Source organism: Accipiter gentilis, chromosome 12 (assembly GCF_929443795.1).
Source record: "Accipiter gentilis chromosome 12, bAccGen1.1, whole genome shotgun sequence".
NCBI lineage: Eukaryota > Metazoa > Chordata > Aves > Accipitriformes > Accipitridae > Astur > Astur gentilis.
This window is the reverse complement of record NC_064891.1, coordinates 7,567,278-7,593,474: the sequence shown is the minus strand read 5'-3', so window position 1 is coordinate 7,593,474 and position 26,197 is coordinate 7,567,278. Positions and strand designations below refer to the sequence as shown.

At 43.6% G+C, this 26,197-nt stretch overlaps 1 protein-coding gene across 7 annotated transcripts in view; it reads right to left on the bottom strand.

Annotated features, from left to right (window-relative positions):
- ADAMTS3 (ADAM metallopeptidase with thrombospondin type 1 motif 3) overlaps nucleotides 1-26,197 on the bottom strand; it is a 131,815-nt gene that overhangs the window by 74,060 nt on the left and 31,558 nt on the right. For all 7 annotated transcript variants that reach the window (XM_049814937.1, XM_049814933.1, XM_049814931.1 and 4 more), the window contains exon 4: nucleotides 16,161-16,317. In XM_049814937.1, coding sequence (XP_049670894.1) covers nucleotides 16,161-16,317 — 157 coding nt within the window. The remainder of the gene's footprint in view (nucleotides 1-16,160; nucleotides 16,318-26,197) is intronic.

Here is a 26,197-nt window from a genome sequence, read left to right as displayed (position 1 = left end):
GCCTTCTTTTCTGCCCTAAGCAAGTGAACACCCACCCCCCCCCCCCCCCCCCCCCCAAGAATCTTTATCATCAAATCACAGAGACTCAAAAAAAGCCAAATGAAAATCTACATCCAAAAATGGAAGAAGCAAGAGAAACTCATTTCCAGCTGGACACAGTTAGGAAGTCCAAGACCTAAGTAAAAAAGAAATCAATAAAGACAAAAAGCATCAAGCACTAAATGCATTCTATCTTATAAGAAAGGTAATGCAGACATGACTTGAAAGAAGTATTCGTGTTTTCAACTGCTTTCAAGTGTGAAAATCCTAGGTTCTCGAGTTCTCCACAAAATGAAATTGTTACTGCCACAATTTTTTTCAACAATTCAAAAATCTTTCCCTATTGGACAAAAGTATTTCTTAACAACTTCAATTTCAAAAACATTTTAACAAAGTTGCGACTATGTCATTCATTGACGCTTCCTCTGTAAACTGGCTTCTCTGGGACCGCTTCTTGCCTGATTCCTGACGAGCTTTCCAGGGTAACTCCCCTCACATTAAAACGCGACAATACGTGTCCCAGGCACCCTGCCGCTAAGCCGTATTCAGTAGTTAGAAGATAACAGCTCTGGGCAGCAGGGCACATAACAGATCCACGCCTGAAGTGAGTGAGCCTAGGAACCTACCTATCTGTTACAGCTAGGAAAAAAGAATGAAGAATCAGGCTCTGTTCAGCGATCTGAAGGAGTACTAGAGAGAGAAAAGCAGGCTTTCCTGCTGCCAGAAAGCTTTGCTGGGTGGGTTTTTTCTGCTTTCACAGGGCACACCACCTCAAAGCCATGGCCTCTTCAGGGCCAGCCATTCTTGGCAATATTTTTAATTAAAATAAAACTTCTTCAGAGGCCTGCAAGGACTGCGACATTTGGCAGACAAGTCTGCGATCAGCCCCAGCGGTTCTGCTTGAGCTGCTTTCAGAGCTCCCAAGGAACATCCTCAGCAGCTGCTTCTCTCCCCCCAAAACCCCCTCCCAATCTACGTGCTTCGGTACCTCTTTGCTACCCCGGCAGAGCTGCTGGGAGAGGTGTGCCGTCACTTGTGACGATGCTGGACAAACGATCCTTCGATTCGCTCCTGGCGCTGCTCAAGCGGGCTGCCAGAGAAGCCAGCAGCCAGAAGCGCAGGCACGCAGCGAGCTGCAATCCAGCCGGCTGGTCGTGGCAGCGGTTGCCTCCTGCAGATCCGCTCCAAGCTGACCCCTGGAGGCTTTTCCCGATTCATTGGCCCATTCCCACTTGGTTCACTGTCGCAAACAGAAGTGGCGGACCGCAGAAATCGGCATCCTGAAAAATGTAGGCTTATCCACTTGCGCAGACGTTCTTGAATATGGGCATACCGCTTCACAGCGCATTTGAAATACGTTCAAGAAGAGACTGAACGTAAGGGAACAGAGTATGTACTAACTTGGTAAACTATTAAAACGTTATGCCTCACATGGGAAAGGGAGAGAACAAGCCCAAAAGATTAACGAGATGCTCCAGGGCAGGAAACAGCCGCAAACCCATCACTGACTGTCACACCGCTCTTCAACTTTCGTAAATAATTAACCGAGTTACTACTACCTGTTGCCTTAATATCGCCAACAGATTTATTCTTGAGGAGAGAAAAGCACAACTACAGTTGCTCCTGGAAGGAGAGCACTTTCCAACGTTTTCTCCTACCATCAAGGCCACAAGCAATCTGATTGTACCAATGTCTCCAACACGCTTTTTAATATACAGGTGACACGAATTCAGACCACCGCATTTAATTCTGTAAGGCAATTTCATTAACACAGGACCACAGCAAGTTGTAACCCTCTTACTTTAGCCGCTCCATGAGTCACAGTCTACTGTCAGCCTTTACAAAGACACGAGCAGAGTATCTTCTGCTGTCGGTTAGGACAAAAGCAGCAAAGCCCAAAGCTTTATTCAGGGAAAATCTCCGATTCTGTTCTGTTCCTGCAGCAAATAAAAAGTTACTTTAAGGACCAGAGCCCACCTATGTTTAGCAATAGCTGACTGGTTCCCAAGTAGAAATGATGACACCAGAGCAGCTGCCTGTGCGTTACAGCAAACAGCCACGGGCTCCTGAATTCACCAGTGGGTCCGCAGAATTCTTTTAAGTGCCTGAGCAGGTGCACCACCTCTCCCTCAGATAAGTAGGCTTCAATATGCAGCAAGATTTCTGTAGAGTTTCTTGTAAAAGAAGGGGGGTGGGGGGTGAAGAGCATACAAAGGTATACAAAAGGTCTGGTTTAGATCAAGATATTTTTAAGATCTGACCAAGATGTTTTTAGCAGCGTGTCTTTCCCAGGCTAGACTGAGACAACAGTGCATCAGAGAAGCAGAGCTGCATCCTTACACCTCCCCCTGCTCTCAGGCCAGGGCTGATATGAAGCTGGACCAGCAGTACATGATCCATCCCTCATTCCAGCCCAGCTACCCAAGCCCCCGAGCCCATTCTGTACTCACACCCCATCGCTCCCTGAACTCCATGGAGGATGTGAGCATGTAAATCTGACTTTCTCCAGGTGCCTAGGTCCACAGTTAGATAGCCCATGCAGAAAAATCAGAGGAGGAGGAAAATCTTACTGTCCCTTGCCATTAACAAGAGAACTTTTACCTACAGATGTAAGCCGTGAGCCCAGCATAAGCCAATATTTGAGTATGAGAAAGGCTTCTGAAATCCAACGCTTCCTGAGCCCCACACAGTCGTCTCTCCCTGACTTACAGAAAGGCAGAGAAGAAAGGCAAGAACAGGAAGGAAACTACGTGTCACCTCTACCTTCGCTAGTCTTAGGAGTCATTTAGCTACTCCATCCTGAGCTGGGAAAAACCTGCTCTGCGACGTGCATGTCACTCTCTTAGCTTTTCAGATGAAGCAGCCTGCTTGTCATCTGGGGGGAGAGCTAAGACTCCCAAGGAGACACCGGAGCAGCACCGAGCTATTCCTTGTACTCTCCTCCAGACACGTCCTCAGACTTTTCCAGGGAACGCTTAAAAAAAGGCACTGCCAGTCACACTGCAAAGGAAGACGCACACACACAAGAAGCTTTCCTTGGCTACTTCTAAAGGTACAAGCCAGCAAAGCTCTTCATCACTCACTGGGTTTTCTTCCCAAACCACACAGTATTTGACAGAGTCTAACCCAGATTTCGCACAGGTCAGCCTCTCGCTGTCACTACGGCAGGAGAAGCCAGCTTCCCTTTGATAGCAATTCGCTCTCTTCCAACTCAAACTGCAGACTCAGACTTGTGTGTCTTTTAATAACCTCCAGAATCCTAACTATCTTGACGATCTTATCCCACATTATTAGAACACTCAAAAGAATTATTAGGCAAGGCATACTGGCAAAAACCCCCACTGTTTTCATAGCAAACAACAGCTGGGTCGTGCTGTTACTCTGCGGTGTTTTACTATTGCGTTTTGGAAAGATTTATGTACTTCTGTAACCCAGAAATGGATCTGAAGAAACTCGGTCCACTGGGAGCAGAATTAACTGCAAGGATGATGTTCTCACGTTAGTCATTTCCACAGGCATTCCTATCAGCTTCACTTGCCCAATACCGTGTCATCCCACGTAAGACAAACAAGATAAGTTTACTCTTACTTATCATCTGCGCAGCGTTTCGGAGGGACAAACTGAAGGATGCGGCGAACCCCAGGGGACATCTTGGTCCAGCACACACAGTACGGCAAGAATTACTGCGCGGGAACCCCACGTGTCTCTCCCAGCAGGAACGAACCACCAAGAGAGGAGCACGGCCTGCCAGCCTGGCTGTGCAAGCATCCAAATCGCTCAGTCAGAGCACACAGGATCAATTTTCCTCCTTCGCTATCACAAACCAGGGATGACTACACCGTATCCAGACATTTTCAAAGATAAAAACTGAATTAAGTTGCCTATGTCCCCCTCGGTTTGGATTCTTACCTATTTCCGCATTTCTATAATCTTTCAAAAAATACACTGAGCTACAAACCCGTTAAAACCAGGTGTCTCACAATGGGGAAAAATGCCACGACTGCCTAAAATTCAGGGGAAGAAAATCCAGCAACAGTCATATGGTATGAAAATTACCATTTTATATGATGATGCAAACTGCTACATTTTAATTCATTTTCCCATCAAATACATCGGTTAAAAAGGTCAACTGTAGAATGTAGACTAATTAAAAAAAGGATCTTTTCTTTCAGCGAAAGAAAGTCTCTTGGTGCTTTCCTAGTACCGCGTTTCAGTACTAAATTTGTACGATGCGCATGTAAAACACATAAGCAAGCATCAGCCCCCGCAAGCTGTGGGAGGATTCATTTCCTCATGTTCCTGACCTCTAATTCGCATAAATTCATCTTGATAAGGCAGCTCTTCTGCTTCCAATTAGCGTGTTTTCTCAGAGAGGGACTCTGTTCTACAGCTGGCGGCGAGCGGGGCTGGGGAAGGGCGGCTGGAGCCGGCAGAAGGGATCACCCCTGGACCCACCGCCGGGTCCCGGTCCCTCTGCTCTCACTGCGACCTTACCCAGCCAGCTTCAAAGCATTTTTAACCATCTCATGTGCACCTTTCTTATCGAACTCGGTGGCAGAAACGAGCTATTTCTCATCTGAGCTGGGGAGCTCGGTTCTGCGATGCTGTCCAGCACTTCTGACGGTTATCATATACCTGTAATAACATTATCCTTCCCTTCAGAGCTTCTCCTCGCCTTCCACCTCAAACAATGGGAATGCAATTGGCAGCAGAGAGGAAATCTCGGCAAGAGCTGCTTATTCTTTCACTGTATGTTTAGCCGACGCTATGAATCTCATTTTGGGAATCGGGCTGCTCTGAAAAGCATCATCTCCAGTTAGTTACCTAGTCGGAGCTGACATGTATCACAAAACCAGCTCTGGTGACTGTTGAGCTGGGGAGAAGACACAGAGTGCTGGCTGGTGTTTACCATCACAGACCAAGTACCACAGGCAGGGTTTAACATCTCCTTATCCATCAGAGGCAACGGTGAGTCCTGTGGGATGCTCCTCTCTGACGTGACAGCAGAATTGTCCGTTATGCTGACAGGGCACAAAGGGCATCCTTACCTTGGCATGTCTTGACCTCTCAGGAGATTACTTCAAGAACATAATCTGTAAATGAAACAGGCTCCCTTCGCGTGGGAATAGCTGCTTACAGAATAAAAATTTCTGCTGTTATCACCACTGTTTGTTGAAAGCTTTCTTCTCCCTATGTAATTTGGGGGCATCAGGAGTTTTTATTGGGAAACTGTATAAGCCTTGGAATGGCTGCAAGTTGCATGTACTGATATTTCTCCATTTTTTCAGTTTTCCCTTCATACAGATTTCTGTGTGTTTTACTACTCTGGCTTTGGGTGCCTGCGGTTGGAATCAAGCCTCTATCCTTGTTTTTATTTAAGAATAATTTTCCTTTGTTATTGCCAAGAATTGAAGACGACTTAAACAGATGGATGTCCCTACTGCCATCGCAGGGAGGTAAGTGCAACCTCTGTGACATAGACGGAGTGCATAAGTCACTTTCTAGCACTTTTTGATCCATTCCTGCTCAAGTTTCTTTCTTTCTTTCTTAAAAAAATATTACAAGTTTTTCCTCAGCTATGAAGTCTGGGTTTTCTTTTACTCATACACATTGCAGAGCAAACAGGTTAAAGCCTGTACAGCAGAGACTATGGATCTTATATTTACATTTAATTTTATAATTATCTGGCTACTATGAAGGGACTCTCCCCAAGCGCTGCATCGCCCTGAACCTTAGCTTTGTTACCACGGGGGCTCACTGACAAGCAGTGCAGCAGGTCTAAAGCGGTGCATCTCGTTAATATAATTTCTTGGATGTACCTTGAATATAATTTCAATACATCTTACTAACTCTTACAACTGTTTTCAAAATGAGGGATGAGCATTTGTAGCAAACGTGTTTCTATTCCTAGCTTTGCCACAGACCTCCTGTTTGATTACAGCAGATTACGTTCTCCGCTTGTTGACTACCTACACTTTTCAGCCCTGTTGTCTAACGTGCCCAGTTATGATTCACGCTAATGCTTTTTGTATATTAACTCAACTTTTAATGTACAGCAATTATTAAATCAATTGTGAAAAGTCGAGGCTGGATAGTGAATCTGCCAGGAAACACCCAGCTACCTCACTGCCTACTGAATTTCTGGACACAGTGATCATTACTGTTCAAAAAGTTTCTACTGGATGAGAGGTAATGGACATCAGTTGGAACAAGGGAAATTCCAATTAGATAGGAGGGGGGAAAAAATATCGTAACGAGGATAATCAAACACTGGAACAGGGGCCCAGAAAGGTTGTGGGATCTCCATCCTTGGAAATATTGAAAACACAACTGCTGAGTTCCCGTGCTTTGATTCTCTGAAACATTGAGCCATAGAGACCAAACAGATAGGTGCACAAAGGGAACTGAGAAATGTCCCAGAAGACAGTATGTAATTCACGGTCTACAGACAAGGACCTTAATTTTTCTCCACTCATGTCACAAGTTTTGGATGCTCATCTAAGGGAAGAATTAGATTGTTTTTATTTTTTGAAGCTGGATGTAAATAACTGCACACAGGACATCACTGGCATTCATCACTGACCTCTGGCAACTAATTGCTAAATTGCACCGCCCAGCATGTTAGTGGAAATACACAACATAGAGTTGACTTGGACTGGGAGGAAAAACTCCTCATCATGCCAACTCCATACCCAACTGTCCAGTCTCACTGTATGTCTCCAGTGACAGATACCATTAAAAAAGAGAGGAGAGACAGGAAATACTAAAACAAAGACACTTTGCAAGCACGAGATGAATCCCAAACTCCACCCGAGGACAAGTGGGCCAAACCCAACTGTGAACTTTGAGGGCAAAAAAGCAGATCTGAAACCTAATCGTGGGCTAGCCCTCAGTACAACAGCAGACGGAGGACACGCACCCCGGGCCATGTTCACCAGGGGACACTCTGGGTTGAGACCAAAGGAACAGCGGCTCTGCAGAGCCCAGTAATGCATATAGCTTCTTGGTTGTATTTTGCGGTAATCAGTTGATTCCACAGGTGTACTGACTGATACTGATGTCCAAGCAAGGGAGGTTAAATCTAGCTCAGGCTATGCCTAACCAGGCATAGAGCACACTTCCATCTGTGGTGCAAACAGATGCTCAAACCCTTGGAGAGGGCTGTAATTCCACTGCACTCAAAGATATTACTCATCTACTTCCACTTCTAAAAGTGCTTGATGGTTTTCTCATTATTTTTCCTCCCACTTCTCCTCCTCCTCAGATCCCTTCTCTTTTCTCCCATGTATTGTAAATACACCCTTCACCAATACTCATTTTTTCCTTTGTCCCATGCCGTGCTGTTCCTGTTTGACAAGTACTTTGTTGACCACCTTTCCTTTGATTAAGCAAACTGTTACCTGAAAAGAAAGAAAACCCCTAACCCCACAAACCAATATTCAATCAAGAACTTCTACGAATGCTGTTAAGTTTCAATTTTATAGAAGGTGGCTGATTTAAAAGCAAAAGCTCTAGCAGTTTTGGATTAAGAAGCAGGATGTCTTTAGACAAGTACATGCACAGGTTATCGCCACCAATACAACTTATACGTGAATGCTTATATTGCAACAGAGCATGTCACAAAATGTGGTGTACTAAGTCTCCACAGAAATCAGTTCCATCCTTCCTGCTATTACTGGTGCACAAACTTGTGTGGTGCGCTCTGCCGTATCTAAAATATCCTCCATCAGAACACAGGTCATGAGAAATTCTGCTGAGAAAGAGTTCAGACACCTTCTGGCACGACGACGCCTCTGAGAAACACTAATGTGCCTGGGGAAGTGCTGAGGGAGGTCTCTGAAGCAGGCAATAGTCTTCCCATTCTTCTACCTTCTATTCCAGGGTTTCATTCCCAGGCAACCAGGAGCAATTCCCAAATCATTTCTTCCTCCTACATGTTTCCCACCTGGGACAAAGACACTCGAACCCAGTGCCATGGCAACCCCATCAGCCACACAAGCACTTTGGTTCTTTAGGGAAAATGAAAATTCTGAAAGGAAGCTGGGAGATAAAGGCTCCTATTCCTTGTTTCCCACTGTTAGGAAGTAATTACAAAAATACTTTAATCTGAAGTGCTCTCTGGATGAATTGGTTGTCATTTAAAAATAATACCATGATGTGAAGAGGAAGATAAAATAGGAAAACTTTGAGAACATTAACATGCTGTGTAACCTCCAAGCTTAAGGTTGGTTGTCATCATTAAACTATATGAAAAGAAAGTGCATGGAAAAAAATAATAAATCAATGACCAGGAGGAAAGATAAATTGAATTCTTTGTGATCAGCTCAAGCAGAATATGGTCCAAAACCTGCCTTATCAGCCTACTGATGTAAATCTGAGTCTTCTCACCGACCTCAGTGGACTTGGATCAGGCTTTTACATTTCTGAGAAATACAATTTGGATTTTATTTTACCATACTACTGAGCCTGATTCGGCAGAACTTGCAAAGGCAGCCTCCCGGGTGCAAATTTGATTTTAAACTCTACAGTTCTTTGCCTGTTTCTATTGTTCCTCGAATGCTTTCAAGGAATAAGGTTAATGATCACACAGCTTGGTGATGTTTGTCAGCTTATTAACAAAGGAGAACAGATTCTTTTCATCCTGTCCAGACAGAATATCATCATCGTGCTTTCAAAACCTTCCAAGCTCAGGCTTGTCTGGAGAGCACTTCTTTCTGTTCCTAAGTGAAAAGCTATTCTGGTGATAAAATCTTGAACATTTATTTAAATGATATTCTAACATGACAGCCTCATACATTCTTCTATTTTTTTCAGCTTTGTATGCACAGCTCGTTCGCTCTGTGTCCCCCAGACCCCTCACCCCCAGTACAGAGTCTTTTGATCTTTGTTTCTTTTTGCCCTTAAGAGTAAGTATTTTTTCTTTAACAAATGTTATTTGGGAATAACACTCATGACGTGAACACCAATCGCGAGTACCTGTAGTACTCAACTAAAATGAGAAGCAGAGATGTACAGTGTCTTTAGGATCAAGACTTAAATTACTGGGGAAGTCGAGCTTACAAAAAGTCATCCCAGGGCAATATGATATGGAAAAGCCGCTAGGAGACAATTGTGCATATTTACACCCATGAAGAACTCTAGAGATCATCCTGCCCTATGACAGGATTCCCAGACCATACCTAACCAGATGCTCATTCCAGATGTTTAAAAACAAATGTCCAGTGTCTTTAAAAAAAAAAATAAAAAAATCTCAGAAGCCACACTACTCCCTTCTCCTGGCCCAGCACAGCTGTCTCACCAAGCACCGACACTCACACAGCAAGCAGAGCATTTTCCGCTCCCCAGATGAGTGACCCTATGGAGCGGGCAAACGTTACGGCAGAGCAGCTGCTTGGTGGCATCCTGCAAACTGCTGCCCCACAAGGTACATCCGCATGAGCAGGGGATGCCAAGTGACAGAGCTTTTCATACGGCTTCTACGGTATAGCAACTACTTAAAATATTTTCAGAAACAGCGTAGAGCCTCGCATAAACTGCCTTCATGATACAGTACCAGACATGGACGATGCTAGAGTACTAACACTTCAGAACAGGGTTATTCTTGAAGCAGCTCACTCATTTCAGTCTAACGATAACCATTTGGTAGGTTAAACATGGCAATCCATCATAGCTCAAACTAGGAGCTCCCCCCTTTTCATACTGCTGGATTAATGGATGGTCAGAGGCTGTTGCCTGTGGAAAGAAACCTCCTCCTCCTCCTCCCGCTGCATCTATTGCCTTTGCCAAAGCTGAAAAGATTCATTAAGATTGCTGTGCTGCCAAGTCCCCCCATCAATAAACGCATTTCTGGGTTGTGTTTCTCCTTCAGCACAAGTCAAATGAAAGCATGCTGCAATAGCTGGGAATTTCTATGAAATTCTGAGTGCTACCTATTTCTCTACATTCCTACCAAGCCTAGGGAGAAGGTCCTCTGTAGGCTGAGCAGCCCATCTCAAACTCGCTGTCACTTGCTGTAAGCAGGTACCTGTTCATTCATATTCTCCTACCAGGTTCATGATGGTCGATTCCGCCTCACTTCCGAGCAGAGATACAAATTTTCAATCTTTTTCTCAAATTCAGACAAAAATCGGGACAGTACACGTATTCTGAAAATGTGGTATGGGTATTCTTGTTATGGGTTATGATTACATTAGACATTATGAGCTGACCAGTTTTCACATGGTTTTCTGCGTGACTCCTGTCTGACCCAGTTCTTCACAAGGAAGAACAATCAAGAGTCTTTTCTGTTCCCAGGGGAGATATCCACTTGACGTTTGTTGATGCTATGTCACATTCTACTACGTTTAAGTGGTTTTCAATAGCAGGGTCTTCCCGGGGGAGGCCTTGGCTACCATCCTGCAGAAGAGAAAGAGCTTCCTCTGTGCAGAAGAACTAACCCAGGCTCAGCACTTCAGACCTGGCTTACCCAGGGCAATGGAGACTGCAGATACTCATTAGGTTGTTGCTTTTTTAAATTATATTAACATCAACTGGTCAGGACCTACTACCCCTTACAGGGCCCTGCGTTGCCTTGTATTAGCAGAAGAAAGATCAGGTTCCAAGAAATACAGTAAAACAAGATCCTTTGAATTAGCAGATAGATTACCCATGAAATACAAATAGTCACTCCCGCCACCAGTCTGTCAAAATACAGAACATGATGCACATTTCCCTGATAGCACGGAGTGAGAGCATAGACATTTTACAAGCATAAAACCACCACCAAATGTTCCGGGCCATTTATATGCAAGAAATCATATTCACACCAGAATGACTGAAAAGTGTGAGGTATAAAAAGGCAATCATTAATGAAGGGTTCCTTCAAGGAGTCTAAATTGGGTGTGCACAGACACAAAGAACAACAGGCGCCCACCAGTTCAAAGGAAAGGATATCTGCACCATGTCTTCAAAGGCTCAGCCTCTGGTATATTCTCCTTAACTTGAGAGATGATGAAATTAAAAAGAAAAAATTTAAAGAAAAAAAAGCATCTGCTATCTTACCACTTCACTTTTCTCTTTGAAATATTCACATTGCTTCCCATCTTCTGCTAAGTGTTTTGAGGGGCTCTTCCCTATGCTTAACAAAAGAGTTAAAAAAAAAAAAAAAAGTACTTAAAAAAAGACTGTGTAAGCATTTGAGTGTGCAAAGATGCAGAAGCTCCCCAGCACTCCTCCTAGCACAGACATGCAGAGGGAAGGAATACCAAAGCCTATCCATAAATGTTAACGGGTTTGTAATCCTACAGCATTCCTCAAATGAACGAGGCAGAATTTCCCACCTCATTTCTTGAGTGTTTCATGCGATGCACTTCTAAGGAAACCAATCTCTACACAAAGCAAATGATGAAAACAATAGGGCAGTGCACGCCATATGCCGTCATTCCCTAAAGAGGCTATGGATAGCCATGGATACCGTAAATAGGAATCAGCACAGGGTGCTGCTTCAGGGGTACGGTTATGTTGCTGCAAAAGTGGAAAGGCTAAAGCCACGCTATCCAGTAGAGCTTGAGGCATCCCAGTATCTGCCCCAGAAATGCAGATTCCTGGTTCCCACCTGTCTAAGAAAGCTCGCTGAAACTTCATCACAAATAACCACAATAAAGAAAACCAGGAAAGAGACGTAGATAGATCATATATGTGTGCTCATTTCTATGAGAAGGCAGTACATGAACCAATAAACGCTCCCCTACATCGCGATCATTGCTAAAACCTTGCTCTTCACGTGGTAGTTTTTTTGATGTAGAACTACGCTCGTTCTGTCAGATGGTTTGAAAAAATATCCAACAAATTCTTAAATTTTATGAAATCCTGCAGGAACACCAGATGTCCTGTCAGACTGAAAGCTTCTTACATATAGCTGGAGTTGGAAGCTTTCATGACAATAGTAGCTTATAAAACTGACTTCTTGTAGAGAGAACACAATGCAGCATGTCCTATTTCATTGTGGAGGAAGGCTTTTACGTGTTTCCCAGTTTCTGTAACAACTTCACTGACAACAACAATTTTAAGTACTTTTTTATCTTAATATCTAGTTCACTGAGTCATCTTGTCACCTAATACTGAAACCTTGGATTCTAATCTGCATCAGCTAAATATGTAGCTGAACTTCTAAACCGCCAGCAGACCATATTCTGCTTTTCTGCCTCTGGTCTGGGCACTGGGCATGTGTGGTGAGGAGCAGGGACAGAGAACATTGAGAAGGATTTTCATGCACCTATATGTAGCAGACTACTTAACCACTCCAAACTGTTTCACTGTGGCGTTAATAGCCAGATCTATTTCCTGAACTCAAATGTGCATAAAAGCTTTAAAATGTGAAAAATAAATAGGAGAGATTTCCTGTGAACATGAGTAACACTCACCATTGATTTATTTAGAAGAGCCGCAACGTTAACCCATCACATGGGCCAAACATTTCCTCAGGCTCCATGGGCTTCGGCAGCTTGCTTTAACCTTGATCGTGCCTGGATCTTAAAAAACATCTTGAAGACATAAAGACAAAGGCAATATAACTTACTCCTTTGTTGTGCCTAATCTGAGCCAAGGTGGAACTACCAAACAACAGTGCAGACAAGACTACAGTCCTTTATATAATAAGGATCATAGTACAATAAAGATCAGGCTTTACCCCATTGGGAGTAGTCAGTAACAGGGCTTAGTCAATGACAACGAAAGATGGCTAAAAGCAAAGAAATCAGTCCAGCTGAAAAGTGACCAGGAAGGAAAGTTAGCCAGCCTCCATCTAACTTACTTTGAAAAACAGAAAAGATCAGAAAGCCTTCCAGCTTCCACAACGCACCGGCAAGTGGAGACCTCTAGACACATCTGAAAATTAAAGACCAATGGAAGCTCACCTCTAGAAGAAAGCTCACCTAACACATTTTAAGAAACCCTCTTAGGAGAAAGTTCGAGATATCAACAGTAGTTGCGACATGTACGGCATTCTCACAGAAGCGCAGGCAGGCCATACTGTTATCTGCGCCAGGATCAGCCAATGCTCTTATACGCAGGCTGTTGAGAGGTTCTCTGGGCACTTTTAAACTCAAAATGTGCTATAGAAAAAAGCAGTTTTTCTAGTACATTAAACTGTTTGGCAAGGCAATAATCAAGGGGAATTCTTCTGTGTATAAAGTCCATTAGAAAGGAGGTTAAAAATCTTCCGTAAAGACAAACTTTAATAAGACTCACACATTTGGTTTAGCTCAACAGGCGCAGATACGGACATGCAAGCACCACTTGCCTGATATTGTAAATGACCGTAAAGATTAGCAAGCGACCTAACTGATCAGCAAAACCAAGACAGTGCCAGAATACATAAATACAGAAGCCAAAATACCCATGCAACATTTTCTATTTTGTAGTGGCAATTCTTTCATGGTAGGTAAAGTTTTACCCAAGAATATAAACTTTTGGCATGGAATGGTCTGGGGGTCTTACAGGAGTAGAGCTCAGTTAAAATAATGGCAGCAATCTAGGAAGTATAAAACATCCCCATTTTCCTACCATGGTAAGCTGGATGTTCTGCACATACCCAGACATCACTGGGCACTCTCAGCTAGGTATGGTTACACACGAGCGATCCACAAATCTGTGGCTATTACTCTAGGAACTTTAAATTAAAAACGTATCAACAAGTTAGTTGTAAGCACAGTGGTACAAAAGTGAGTGAACAGTTTTCCTTCAATGTGCATGTCAAATTATGAAAGAAAGGGGAGGGAGGACAACTATCTTGCAAAGGATAGAAACTAAGTGCAAAAATACTGGTCCCAGAAAGTACGATAAAGTGACAGAGCCTGGGTTGAGTTCCCTAATCAGCACATTTTGCATAAAACACCTACCAGAGCATACCATGAACACAGACTGCTGGACTGTACCATACCCAAAGGTTTGTTCATTTTTTCTAGGGGCAGAACAGGTTTGAGACCCAGGGATCTGCAGAGCCCAGCTCTCTAGAGCAGCAGCCGGGTTTCAGAGCGCTCCCAGGAACATCACAACACATTCCGCTGTTCCAGGACAGGACTGGCAAGCCTTGTAATCAAGCGGCAGACACAAGCACCTCTCTTCCCTCATACGCTCTGCTTCCATTTAAAATAAAAAGCTGTACCTTTCTCTGAATTCTACAGGATGCAGCAAGTTCCCTTAGTCTGTCTGTGTTTGATCAAGTTCTGGCTCCTTTCATGATGCTCCTTCCTTGCTGAATGCCCTCAAGGTATCCACATCCACCTTTCTGGTTCTCGGTTCCACTTGCCAAGATGACCTGTATTACATACTGCATCGATCTTTTCCAGACAAATGCTAAAATAACAATGCATAGCATCACAGAAACAGATCCCCTCTCCCAAAGAATGGAATAAAGCAATCTACAAGAAACAAGCCTTTTCGGTCTGAACTGCTTGATAAACAAGAAATCACCTGCAGACACACGGCTTTGACACTAACTAAAAACACTGCTGTGAGTTACAAAAAGGTAGCTGCTGTTCTTTAGTGCTCCCTCTGACCAAACAAAAGATGGGAAGGCGCTGAAGACATGAAGATCCTCAAAGAAGAACTGACCAAATCCCAGACAACATTCAAAGATTCTGAGGTAGGACTCACCATTTAGATGTTTATTGTCTCGCTAATCTTCATATATTATGAATTGTGATTTAGAAATTCCTGAATAATTTGTAGAGGAAAGAGATGCTGAATTCACCGAAGCGGACCCAGAAGGTTCATCGTCAAGTACGTGCTGTTTCTAACCATGGTTTGAGTCCGCCAGCATATCTGACCAAGTGATTTAAATGCAGAAACATAGCGCTGAGCCCACTGCCACTACCACAAAGGCTTATTTAGCTCCATTCAGTCAATCGCACAGCAGAAATGCATGAGCTAGATTTGAAAGACCATGCAGGGGTACCAAAAGCAAAGTACCTTCAGCAGCACAGGTCTCGGAAAAAAGCCAGATCGAAGAGCCTGAATGGTTGGGACTGCTGCTGGTTCCCAAGCCTGCCGCGATACCGCTGTGCCATATTGCAGTCGCCAGCATGCACTTACCTTCTGAAAGACTAATGAAAGCCTGACAGGATTTTATTTGAAATGGCTGTCAATTCCTACCTGTTTTTTCAGAGGCAGAACTCCAAAACCACACCAAATAATTTAAGTCTGTGAGGATTGGCAATGAGGGACTGCTTGATTTCTCTCTGTTTAATATTTGTATCCAAGTCTAGTTCTGTGTGTTGTATATAGCTGTTGTTGTTCTTCTCAAACCCTTTTAAGTTCCAAGAACACGTGAGCACAAAGTACAAATAGGAATTTGAGAAGCTGAGAGATGCTGAAAAACAAGGCAGAGCACTGAAGGGGAATAGAGCTGCTCTTTCATCCTTAGCCCGTAGCGTCAAAAACCTCAACATTCACTATGCAATGTGTTGGCTTGTAAGGATTGTATAATATTAAAAGGGGCGGAAAAACATACAAGGAAATGGATTAAACTACACAGTAATTATTCTCAGATGGACCAACCACATTATCTTCAAGATGGAGGGGAATCCTTGGTTGTGTCAAAATATATCGGATCAAGAGAACTGCCTTCAAACTGCATTAATTGCAACCAGTAGTGGGAGGAAAACAGTATCAGTCATTGGCACAATTTAGCTATTACTCAGAAAGAAACAGGACCCAAACTTTAAACAGAAGCTGTATGGATAGGCGAGCCTTAATAACAACTTAGAACATTAAAATCACATGAGTATTTCTATTGACATCTTATGTCCCACAATATCTTACCAACTTATGTAGAGCTCAAGGCTTGTTTCCACTTCAATCAGTACAAAATTTGCCCTTGGTTGAAGGAAGGAAAAACCAAGCGTTTTGCAACATTTCTTAACAAGAACACTTTGTGGCCGAGTTCTGTTCTCCTAGATGGAAGCACACGCGCGCTGCTCTTGGCAGACAAACTGCGTGTGTGACTCTGACAGCAAATTTCAGCAAAACATTTAAACGTTTTCTTTTCAAACAGCTCAGTCAAAACTACTGCTTTCAAAAGCTACCATAGGCTCAAGTTACCTGGAATAGATTTGTAAACAATCAACACAGGGGTACTGTACCTTCCATATGGACATCAGGGAGCATATCGGTGGGATGCTGTACTACAGCTGATCGCCTGTATACCATGTGGATTCTTCCCTTTTCCTCTTCCATTTGCTTTCCTCTTTCCAAAGGCTCAATGAAGTATTCATCCTTATCGGTTCTTATCATTCCCGCCTGGTGAGGAAGAGAGAAAGCACACCAACATGTCATTTTAGAGCCTGAAGAGCTGGCCTGATGTTTTAAAAACAAATATCAAGAGGGGCAAAGGATAAAACACTCAGCATATCACTGTACTGTAAGACTCAAATTACCGCTGGGTTTCCTTTGCATGGAATTCTTGCCAGAGGTGATATCCCTCTGCACTCTGGGGATGGTCATCTGGCTGAGGACACTGTTCAAAGGCATTAAGAGAAGATCTTGTATATGCATGAGATACATTACCCCTTCAAAAACACAACTAAGACCGAAGTCGTATAGGAGTTGACCATTTGTGTGTTATGCACAGCTATTTTGTAATCTAAGCACGGCACGCTGAGCATCGCATACTGCAACGTTCTGCTAATCCTTAACCCATATATATTCTGAACCCCTTATGGCTCAGGCCCTTCATTGTACTTCATTAAAACCAGCAGAAGCCATATGGTTTCCTGCTTAAATGAACACATACTGTTCCATCCTGTAACTATGTAGCTATTGACAATTCTTCAAACCCCTTTCCCTTTATGTCTTCCACCTGTAAAAGCTGCGGGACAGGTTTGCAGACAAGGCAGATTTATCCCGGCGATTACCACAATTAAACTCACTGGACTAAGTCACACCTGCTAAAGTCCAGTTTAAGGGAAGAGAGACGCATGCTCAGGAGGAAAAATCTCTTTGCTGGCACTCCAATATAAATCACGGTAAATAACAGTGAAGGAAATCTGGCAATACACTCAAGGAAACAGTCGCTTAAAAAACCCTGCTTCTATCTAAAGGCAGCAAGACTAAACTTCCAGCACAGCCAGTGAAAGCAAGACCATCGTGTAGGAGAACTCATGCCGAACAATCATGTTGTTCATGCAAGAACACCATGTCAGCCGGCGTGCCTGACATGGCGTGGCAAATGCCCCACGGCCAACCTGCAGTAAGACTCCTGCCAACTTCTTGCTCGAGAGTTGAGGCGCGAGCTCTGCTCAGCTGGAAAGCAAGGCGTGCAAAACCTCCCGTTCTCATCCCACCCGCACTGGTTGCACAGGTGAGCTGAGGTCTTGTACATATATATATATATATATGTATGTATATATCATCGGGCAGGATACACCTTCAGTTACAGCTGCTGCTTGCTTGCTATCAGCTGAGCGATGCATTGGTTTTTCCCCATAAACCAAAGAAACTCCTACAAGAGAGCTCAGTTACCCTAACGTTGTAACCGAGGATTTCACTACATGTAAGGTAGAAATTACAGTTATGGCTTTTACTGCAACCATAGACACATACAAAGCATGAACGACAAAAGAAAACCACCAAAAAAAACCCAAACCCAAAGCAGACAATCCTGACAGCTCTGCAAACTGCTCCAGGGCCTCCGCAGCTCTGCTGGAGGAGGTATAGTTGCAATCCTATACTCCAGCTTTGAATGCCATCAAACTTATTTATGGCAATGCTACACAGGTTTTGTCTCTGTTTGTTTTGGGGTTTTTTTTTGCAACAAATGGGGATTCCCATAGTCCAAGCTTAGATAATTTGTCAAATACAAGTAGAGAGTATTGTGAAGAGATATGACAGTGTAAAAATTAAGATTTTAATAAAAATATTCAAAATGTCACAAACAGTACTTCACCACAAGCTTTCCACGTTCTGTATGTTTTCTTACATCTACACTCAAATTTTCAGTTAATGAATTTTCTTCAAATATTGGCTAAACTACCTAAATCTAAATACTACATTCTTCCTTTGTTTTCATTACTTGAGTAGCAGTAACAGGCGAGATTTTTGGTTGGAATAACTCGGGTTAGTATCATGAGTCAGTTTTTCATGTGGCTAGTACACATAATTACACTGGGAATTAACAAGTCCCCTCTGCATGTGAATGGCTTACTTGCTTGCCATTTTTCTGAGCAAAACTAAGTTTCATACCTACAGCTGCTATGTTACTGGTGTAGACCTCATCTGGGCATAAAGATTTTTTTGTAAATAACCCATTTTCTATGAAGCTGTTGCCTGTGAGCTGAAAGCAGTTCTATCCAAAAGCAGTGCTCAGTGCAAAAGCGAAGCTTGGCTTCACTTCCCAGCTTCGACGTGTATGCTTTTTCTTGTCTATTAAAACTACAAAGAGCGAGCCACAATTATATTTTTGAGAATGGGTGTGCCTTGCTGTAAAAGGCATATAAGAATAATCTCCAAGCATCAAGTACAGTTTCCATTTTCACAATTCTCCATAAAACACTTTGACAGACCTAACACACTCCAACCCCCTTCAGCCACAACTCATTGTCTGCTCCTCAAAAGCCTCCTTCCTAACTTCACTGACGCGGATAACCTGGCCGTATTAATATGAGACAGAAACAGTTGCTATTTTAAAAGTCTAATTACTCATTAGGAGGAACAGTACCCAAAGCGAACATCCCTTTTCACCTAATCATGCAAAACTAATCACGAGGTGGGGAGGGAAAAAAAGCTAATTCACAAAGTATAACCATCGAGATAAAAGGCATGGATTCAGGGAGACCTTTCCCTGCAAACACACCTGGCAGAAGGGACTGGCACCTACACCTACACAGCTCCCAGCCTGCTGCAATCTGGCACAATTACTGCAGCACACGCCGGGTTTTTCGTCAGGAGACGCAGAACAGTCTCTTTGCCTTGGCACACACCTGCAATCACACACAGATCAGGTCCCGTCCCTTTTTCAAGCTGGATCCCTCTTCAGTCAGACTGTATCTCATACCCACCTTTTCTTCTTTTTTTTTTTCTTTTAAAATAGCTTTTATGGATGATTATTTATACAGCTGTAAGGCGCATCTCTACCTTTCGTTCATCTTCACAGTAGCAGCTAACTCCACTGATTTCAGTGGATTTGAACTGCGTTGAGGGGACTCACGCCCGTAATCGTGAACAAACGCGACACAATGTCTCTGCAAAATTTGCAAATAGAGCTAAAGGGCTGGATTTCCAACTGGTTGTCACCGACACCACGTTCCTAGAGAGCAACGTCTCCCGCAGATCCAGCACGAGAGCCGTGATCTGACCTCCAGTATGACTCGCAACCTCCCCCGGCACAGCGGAGAACTTAATTAAAAATACACGCTGTCAAATGAGGCTCACACAAGCTGAAGGCTGCAAGCACAGACCATTTACCACATGTGGCGATGTGCTTTTTGGAAGAACAGCGTTCCCCACAGTCCCAAGAGAAAGGAAGAATTACAGTGGAGACCAGGACATTGTGTCTTGGTAGTCAAAGGGCCAAACCTGAAGGGCTGATGAAGGGAAAACACGGATTACAAAAAGAAGAACAAAAAGTGCACATTGGTCATACTAACCAGAACACATTCGGGGTTTATTCAGCATCATTCCTCACCTACTTTGCTCCTCATCCCTCCCGCATCTTTTAGCCTTGCATTACTCTTTGCTTCCTTTGAAGGTATGATTTTGTATTACTTGTGCAGATGTTGAATACGTTTCACATGCTTTTGAATAATTAATTTGCCCACACTTTTGGGATACTCACCCACCCTTGCTTTGCTTCACCACTACAGTAAAAAGCACAAATGTTAACATGGCTGGCATTTAATACGTAAGAGTTAAAATACTACAGTGGTGTTACCTTACAAAGCATGTTGCAAATGAGAGCAGATAAATTTTTTATAATTATTGATTTTTTTTTTCCCCCTTGTATTGGAAAATGAGATTTAGAATTAACAGGCACAGTTTTGGTCCATTTTAACAGCCTACAGGCAAGCATGAATACAGAATCCAGCTTGCTTTCCATTCGAACTCCCTCCCCCCCCCCCCCCCCCCCCACAGGTTTCATCAATAAAAAGAGCTTGAAATTTTCCACATTAATGGAGAAAGAGGGGCATAAGCAGGTAGTGCATTTTCAAGTGAATCTTCACTGTAAACTCTACTGTCAACACAGCATTTTCTTCCCCACCAGCCGGAGAGAAAAGCAAGCAGGTGTTTAGAGCACATATTTTTAAAGGCTCACTTGGAGAAAAGACTGCGGTGGATTTTCAAGAAAGAAGTATGTAGTGGAAAATTTTTTTTCCACAAAAGCACATTTATGGAGCAATACAGGAAAGCATAGTCTGAAATCCTGGAATGCTATTAATTTTACTACTTTTTCTTATAAATTAACAATGTTCAAAATTTCCATCAACTGAAGGATGCAGTTTGAAATCTGTGCTTCTGTGAAGTTTATCTAGAACTGTCCTAATTATTCTTAAATCATGAAAATGGGAACACAACAAAACTACCAAAAGCAAAAAGAAGCCTTTGTGGCACGGTGGCTGGAAATAAACCCGCCTGTTCCCAGCAACATTTCAACCTTGACGAAGACTCAGGGGAAGCGCATTAACTTCTCGGCTTTCCTGCAGGCTCCTTTCTCCCATTTTGAAAAGGGCAGCAAATTCCCCTCCCTGAGAGGTATCACAGGGGAAACCTGCCGAAGGTCTGTTTAGCACCTTGCGAGCACCCACCTCACTAATACCTACAGTTGTCTTTAAATGATTCCTGATCATTCACATGTTCCATCGCCGCAGCTCTTTTCGTCCTCCTCCACCCAGAAGCAATGGTGCATAGCAAACTGAGGGAAAACCTTTCCCCTGAATTTAACCGATGCAGGAGCAAGTCCTGCCTGAGCTCATAATAAAAGGTAACTGGGAGCAAGGCCAAATCTAGTCTGGCACAGGCAGCCCACCTAGGAGGACTTCCCAGAGGACAGCAAACGATGCACTCTTTACTGGACAGTCTGCTGATAAAGCAAAACCTGGAAAAAGGCATGTATGTATTTTTTTTCCAATGCAAAAAGATGCAGACAATAATAAGGGACTTACAAACAATATAAAGACTTGAGAAAATAACCTACAAGGGCAGGTTAAACTAAGGGATCACTTACTGAGCCAAAATCAACAGCATTTAAGGGAGAACATGATTCCATGTAAATATGCATGGGGTATTAGCTGTGAGAGAGGAAAGAACCATTCATTCAGAGAGCACAACAGAGAACTGTGGAGTGACCATTAAGAATGGATACATTTAACTTCGGTATTAGAGTAAACATTACGGGTGGGATTTTCAAAAGTATTTTAGGAAGTTAAATGCCCCATTCCTAGTGGTTTGCAGTAAGGGCAAGCCATTTAATTCTCAGGTGTGTTTTGAAAAGCCCACCCTCGAATGTCAGCAAGTGAAAGAGTTTGTTTAGCACGGCAGCAGGGTCACACTACTGGCCATTATCAAATCAAGTACTGCTAACACTTGCCACCGAGTCTTACTGGAGAGTAGGAAATGCTTGGGGTTGCTAAAATCTACAGTGCATTTATTTTACAGAATAAACCTACGACAGAATATCCCCATCCTACCTACCATCTCATGTTCAATGCAACTAGGTCAGTAAACGCTCTCGGTTTTTGATGTTGGTCTCCACTGCCCACCTCTGTCCCAAGTTCTGGGTTGTTGTCCCTTCTTGCTGCCCTCTGATAGACTGGATGTAGTACCCCCAAACGTGAAAGCTTCCTTTTCTCATGCAACTCCCCCTGCAAAACACTCATTTGCTTAACTGCCTATGAAAAAAGCTTGATGAAAGTTAGGTTTCTAATGTGCCGGGACCTCTATCTACTGTACTCATCAGTCACGTCTTATCCTTGCCGGCTCCTGTCCTGTCTGCACCTGCTCCCTCCTGTCTCTCACTGAACTCCATAAGCTCAAGCGTAAGCAGAAGCAGTCTTCACGACCCATGTCTGCCCAGCACCTAGCGTGGTAGGACGCCTGATCCATCCGTAGATACTGGTATAAACCAAACACACTACAGGCATGTTGTCAGCTGAAACCAGGCATTATGCGCATCTGTATCTGTATACCAACGCTCAAAGAGAACACTCAACAACGGAAGAGGTGTCACCAAAATGATTCAAGGAGCCCACGTTTAGAGTAGATCCGAATTTGCGTGCTCTAGTACCGGCAGCCATCAGATCCTCTAACACCATTGGAGCGTACTGTTTTGATCCTAAAGAAATGCAAGGGTCTTTGAATGTGAATAAGGCAAAGTCTGTATGAGGAGTCGGGCTCCGGGACAACCGAGCACCAACGTTTCTGTCGTATGGCAGCAGCCAACGCAGGCTCCAAGGGAAAGACCAGAGCAAGCAAGACACAGTGCGGTGACTCTTTCCCTGGGCGCTTTCCTGGGCTCCAGCCTAGGAGCCTTCTCAGCAGGAAAGCGGGAGCAAGAGAAGAGGGGTACCGGTGGTTTCAGTGAACAAGTGTCACACTACTCCTCCTGGGATAGAGTTACGTCTCCCTTTTTCTCTGCAAATCTCCAGCTAGCGCTGCTCCGGGACTGGCTGTTGCCCACCTTTCCATCAAGCGATGCTCAGAGACCGCTAGTTCCCCAAGGATGCAAACCAGCAAGATTTAGGTTTCTATCAGAAGGGGGCAAAGTTGGCGGTGGTGGGGAAACACAGAGAACCTTCAAGGATACCAGTGGGAGAAGTCCTCCGTTTTTCCGGTTGGCCTGTAAAGCGTCAGGATGCATTTCCCCAGCACCACTTGTAAATGAGCAACTAGTTGAAACTGTGGGCAGTCACGCAGAGATCGCTCTTTGCCCCACCAGCGAGGATGACACCAGCGACACGATCACAGTGAGCTCAACATACCACCGTCCCTACGGGCTTCTGTGCTGCCTGTTTTCCTATCACTAAAAATGTACGTGTTTAAGTAGAATGGCATTGAATTACAGCAAAATCCTAACAGGTTCAACTACTCCCCATTGACTTAAAGCCAGTGAGTGCGCAATACAATAATTATTTCAGTGAAAAATGCTTCCATCCCAATGTTTTTGTGGCTGTGATATTATTTTAATCTACATATGCACTTATCTTCACAATCTATTATTTTAATCCATGTATGCACTTATTTCAGCCAGTATCTGTATTTTGAAAACCCTGCATTTTTTTAAGACATTATGAATCTACCACAGAGAAGGTAATAATATAAATTACGGTTCTAAACTGTCCTTAGTGCCCTTGTACTACAAAGAGAGAGTTTTTAAAACATTGACGTGATGCTCTGGGGAACTGAGGCATTAGTTAGCAGCTATTTCTCCTAAGCCAGCTTTGAACAGTGAGAGAACTGAAAATGTAAGGCTGCTTTAAGCAAATTAGAAATAAAATATTGAAATATTTGCAAATTGTGACATGGCTGCTCCCAGACCCATGTGGCATGCATGGGAGTAAGTGTAAAGACTAAGAGCAGGTCTGTTGCCAAGCTGGTTTTGTAGGCTGCTCGCATCAGGTTTCTCCCTCTCTCTCGTGGGTTTTGTGTTTTTTTTTCCTGTTGTTTTTTGGTTTGGTTTTGGTTTTTTTTTAATATCTTCCTTTTTTTACTTAGGTGAGAAAGAAATGAGATCACATTCTAGAATGTGCCTTGCAAGGATAAACTGTTCTCACAGCACACCTGCTCTCTATGCTCTATTCAAGCTTTTCTAACCAGCTCCTTTGTCACCAGACTTGTCCCAGACTTTAAAACTCTGACCTTTTTGTTTATTTTTGTGTTTTGTCCTTTCTGCCCTCCCAGCTAAAAACTAGGAGCAGTACGTAAGTACTTTTCTGGCAGTTAATCGGGATTACATATTTATATCCATGTCTTTTACAAACTGAGGACAAACAGCACTGCCCCGAATTAGATACAGCAGGCGCAGTAGGTTTGAGTCAGCTCTGGAGAACGGCAAACCCCTGTCCCACGGTACACTCGGCGCTTCACGTGGGTCTTTGGAGGATGAACATCCAACGCCGCTCTCTTCCGACAGCGCTGAGGACGCAGATACGTTACACGTCACGCTGACTAGCTTTGTAAGCCTCTGTAAAAGCTCACGCTCTCAGATAAATGCCTTATTTTCCTGCTTTCAGTTGCTTTTATAAAGACACAGAGCCTTTGCGCGACACTGAATCCGATGAACAAGGAGTCCAAGTCCTTCACGGTATCCTAAAGTGAAATGTTTACCTATCTGATCCAGCTTTCTTGCAACTAACCATTATACAGGCTTTTAGCAAAATGGTACTGCTCCGGCTGAATACACATGACAGATCTGCTTTATCTGTACCCGCGACACAAAACTTGACGATCTAAAAGAAGTCAGTCATCCAATTCATAATTGATTACACTGCACTGCAAGGGATACAAGATCAATAGAGCTTCACTGCATCCCCTGACATGAGAATCTTCATTTGTATTACAGGCACCTTTTATCTGGCTTAGGATACGTACACACTTCCGTAACAAAGAGTAATTTGGAAATACCACGTACTGTGTCTTTACTGTGAAGATTTGAAATCGGGGAGATTAAAAGCTTAAAAAATTGAAATTTAACATCACGTTCAGGGCTCTACATTCATCTCCCAATGGAGGAGGTTGTCAATAACATAAGCAGCAGATTAATAAGCAGGCCAGAGTTTTCTCAGCAGTAGGAGGTTGTCTATATGCAGTCGGGCTGCAGTAATAGTCTTTGGTAAAGAACAAGCAAGCTACGTAAAGAAAAAAAACAACAATAACCATAAGGATCTGAGGATGCAAAAATCACCTTCCCTCTGGAAGGAAGTTCCAACTTGGGACCCTTCGGTAGCATACAGGTGCAAATATGGAGTAACAAAAACGGGCTATGTAGTAGACTCTACCAAGGAGGGAAGCAGAAATGAGAAGAAGGTAACAGCTTTCACCAGAGCATGTGTGGAAGCAGGCACGTGTGAAAGAGCCAAACAGTTACTTTCCGGTCCAAGGACAGCTAAGAATTCAGTGGGAAAAGGGAAAACTGCCTGCACAAGACATCCACCCCTGTTTTAGGGGAGAGACTCTGCTCAGGAGGATGAATCTGCTCACTTAGAAGAAAAGGATCTTAATCCATTGACTGCAACCAACATGGGCAGAGTGGAAGTTTTGTCTGCAAGACGTACAGTCAGACTTTGAGAGCCCGCAACTGTTCAGATCAGTTGTCACCCGAGTGCAAGCAAAGGGGCCGTAACTACCCCAGGTCAGGAGAGCAGGGCACAAATACACCTCGGTCCATGAAATGACACAATTCACTGTTCTACGAGCGTGCATGACAGCTACAAGGGATTGCAGAGGAAACATGTCTGCTTAGAACGAGGTTCCTCCACCATCTGGGCATCTGTCCTTAAAAACAGAGAAGGAAACTCTTCTTTCATGTGACAGAAGATGGGGTCTCTCAGGCGACATCTCGGTCAGCGCTATGTATTAGCCCTCCTGCCTCACCTCCTGCAACTGCCATCTGCTCCGCGCCCAAGAGGTTTCTCCAAGTGGAACAGTGCAGGCAATGGAGTCCTTGGACATGGTCTTTCTGAACGAAAGGAAGAGAAGCAGGATACAGGCAGTAACAAGCCAGAGAAAGAATCAAGACAAACAGCGACATATTAGCCAAGCTTGCAAAAATGCAAAGGAATTACTCCCCGCCTCCTCGAGATTTCTCCAAATCTTTTTTTTTCCTTTTTTTTTTTTTAACCCTTCCATTCTTCAAAGTGGCGGGGGCAGAAGAGTGCTTTATTTGACCAAGAGAAGCTGCGTATCGCTCTCTCTCATGAAGACCAAGTGAGGTGCTATTTAACCAAGAGGGACACTTGCACATGCAAAGCCTGGTTTCACCTTCCACCAGGGTTTTCTAAGTGTAGCCAAGATGGACTCCCAGCACCCTGGTTTCCTACACAGGAACTAAAAGAACCAATTACCACACATGCCTTAAAAATGAAATGCAGAAATATGTACAGCATCCGTAAGTGTCAGAATTGGGGTATCTGAATCTATTCTCACTGCGAGCCACGCATCGCTCGTTCAGCTCGTAACAAAATCTCTTAGA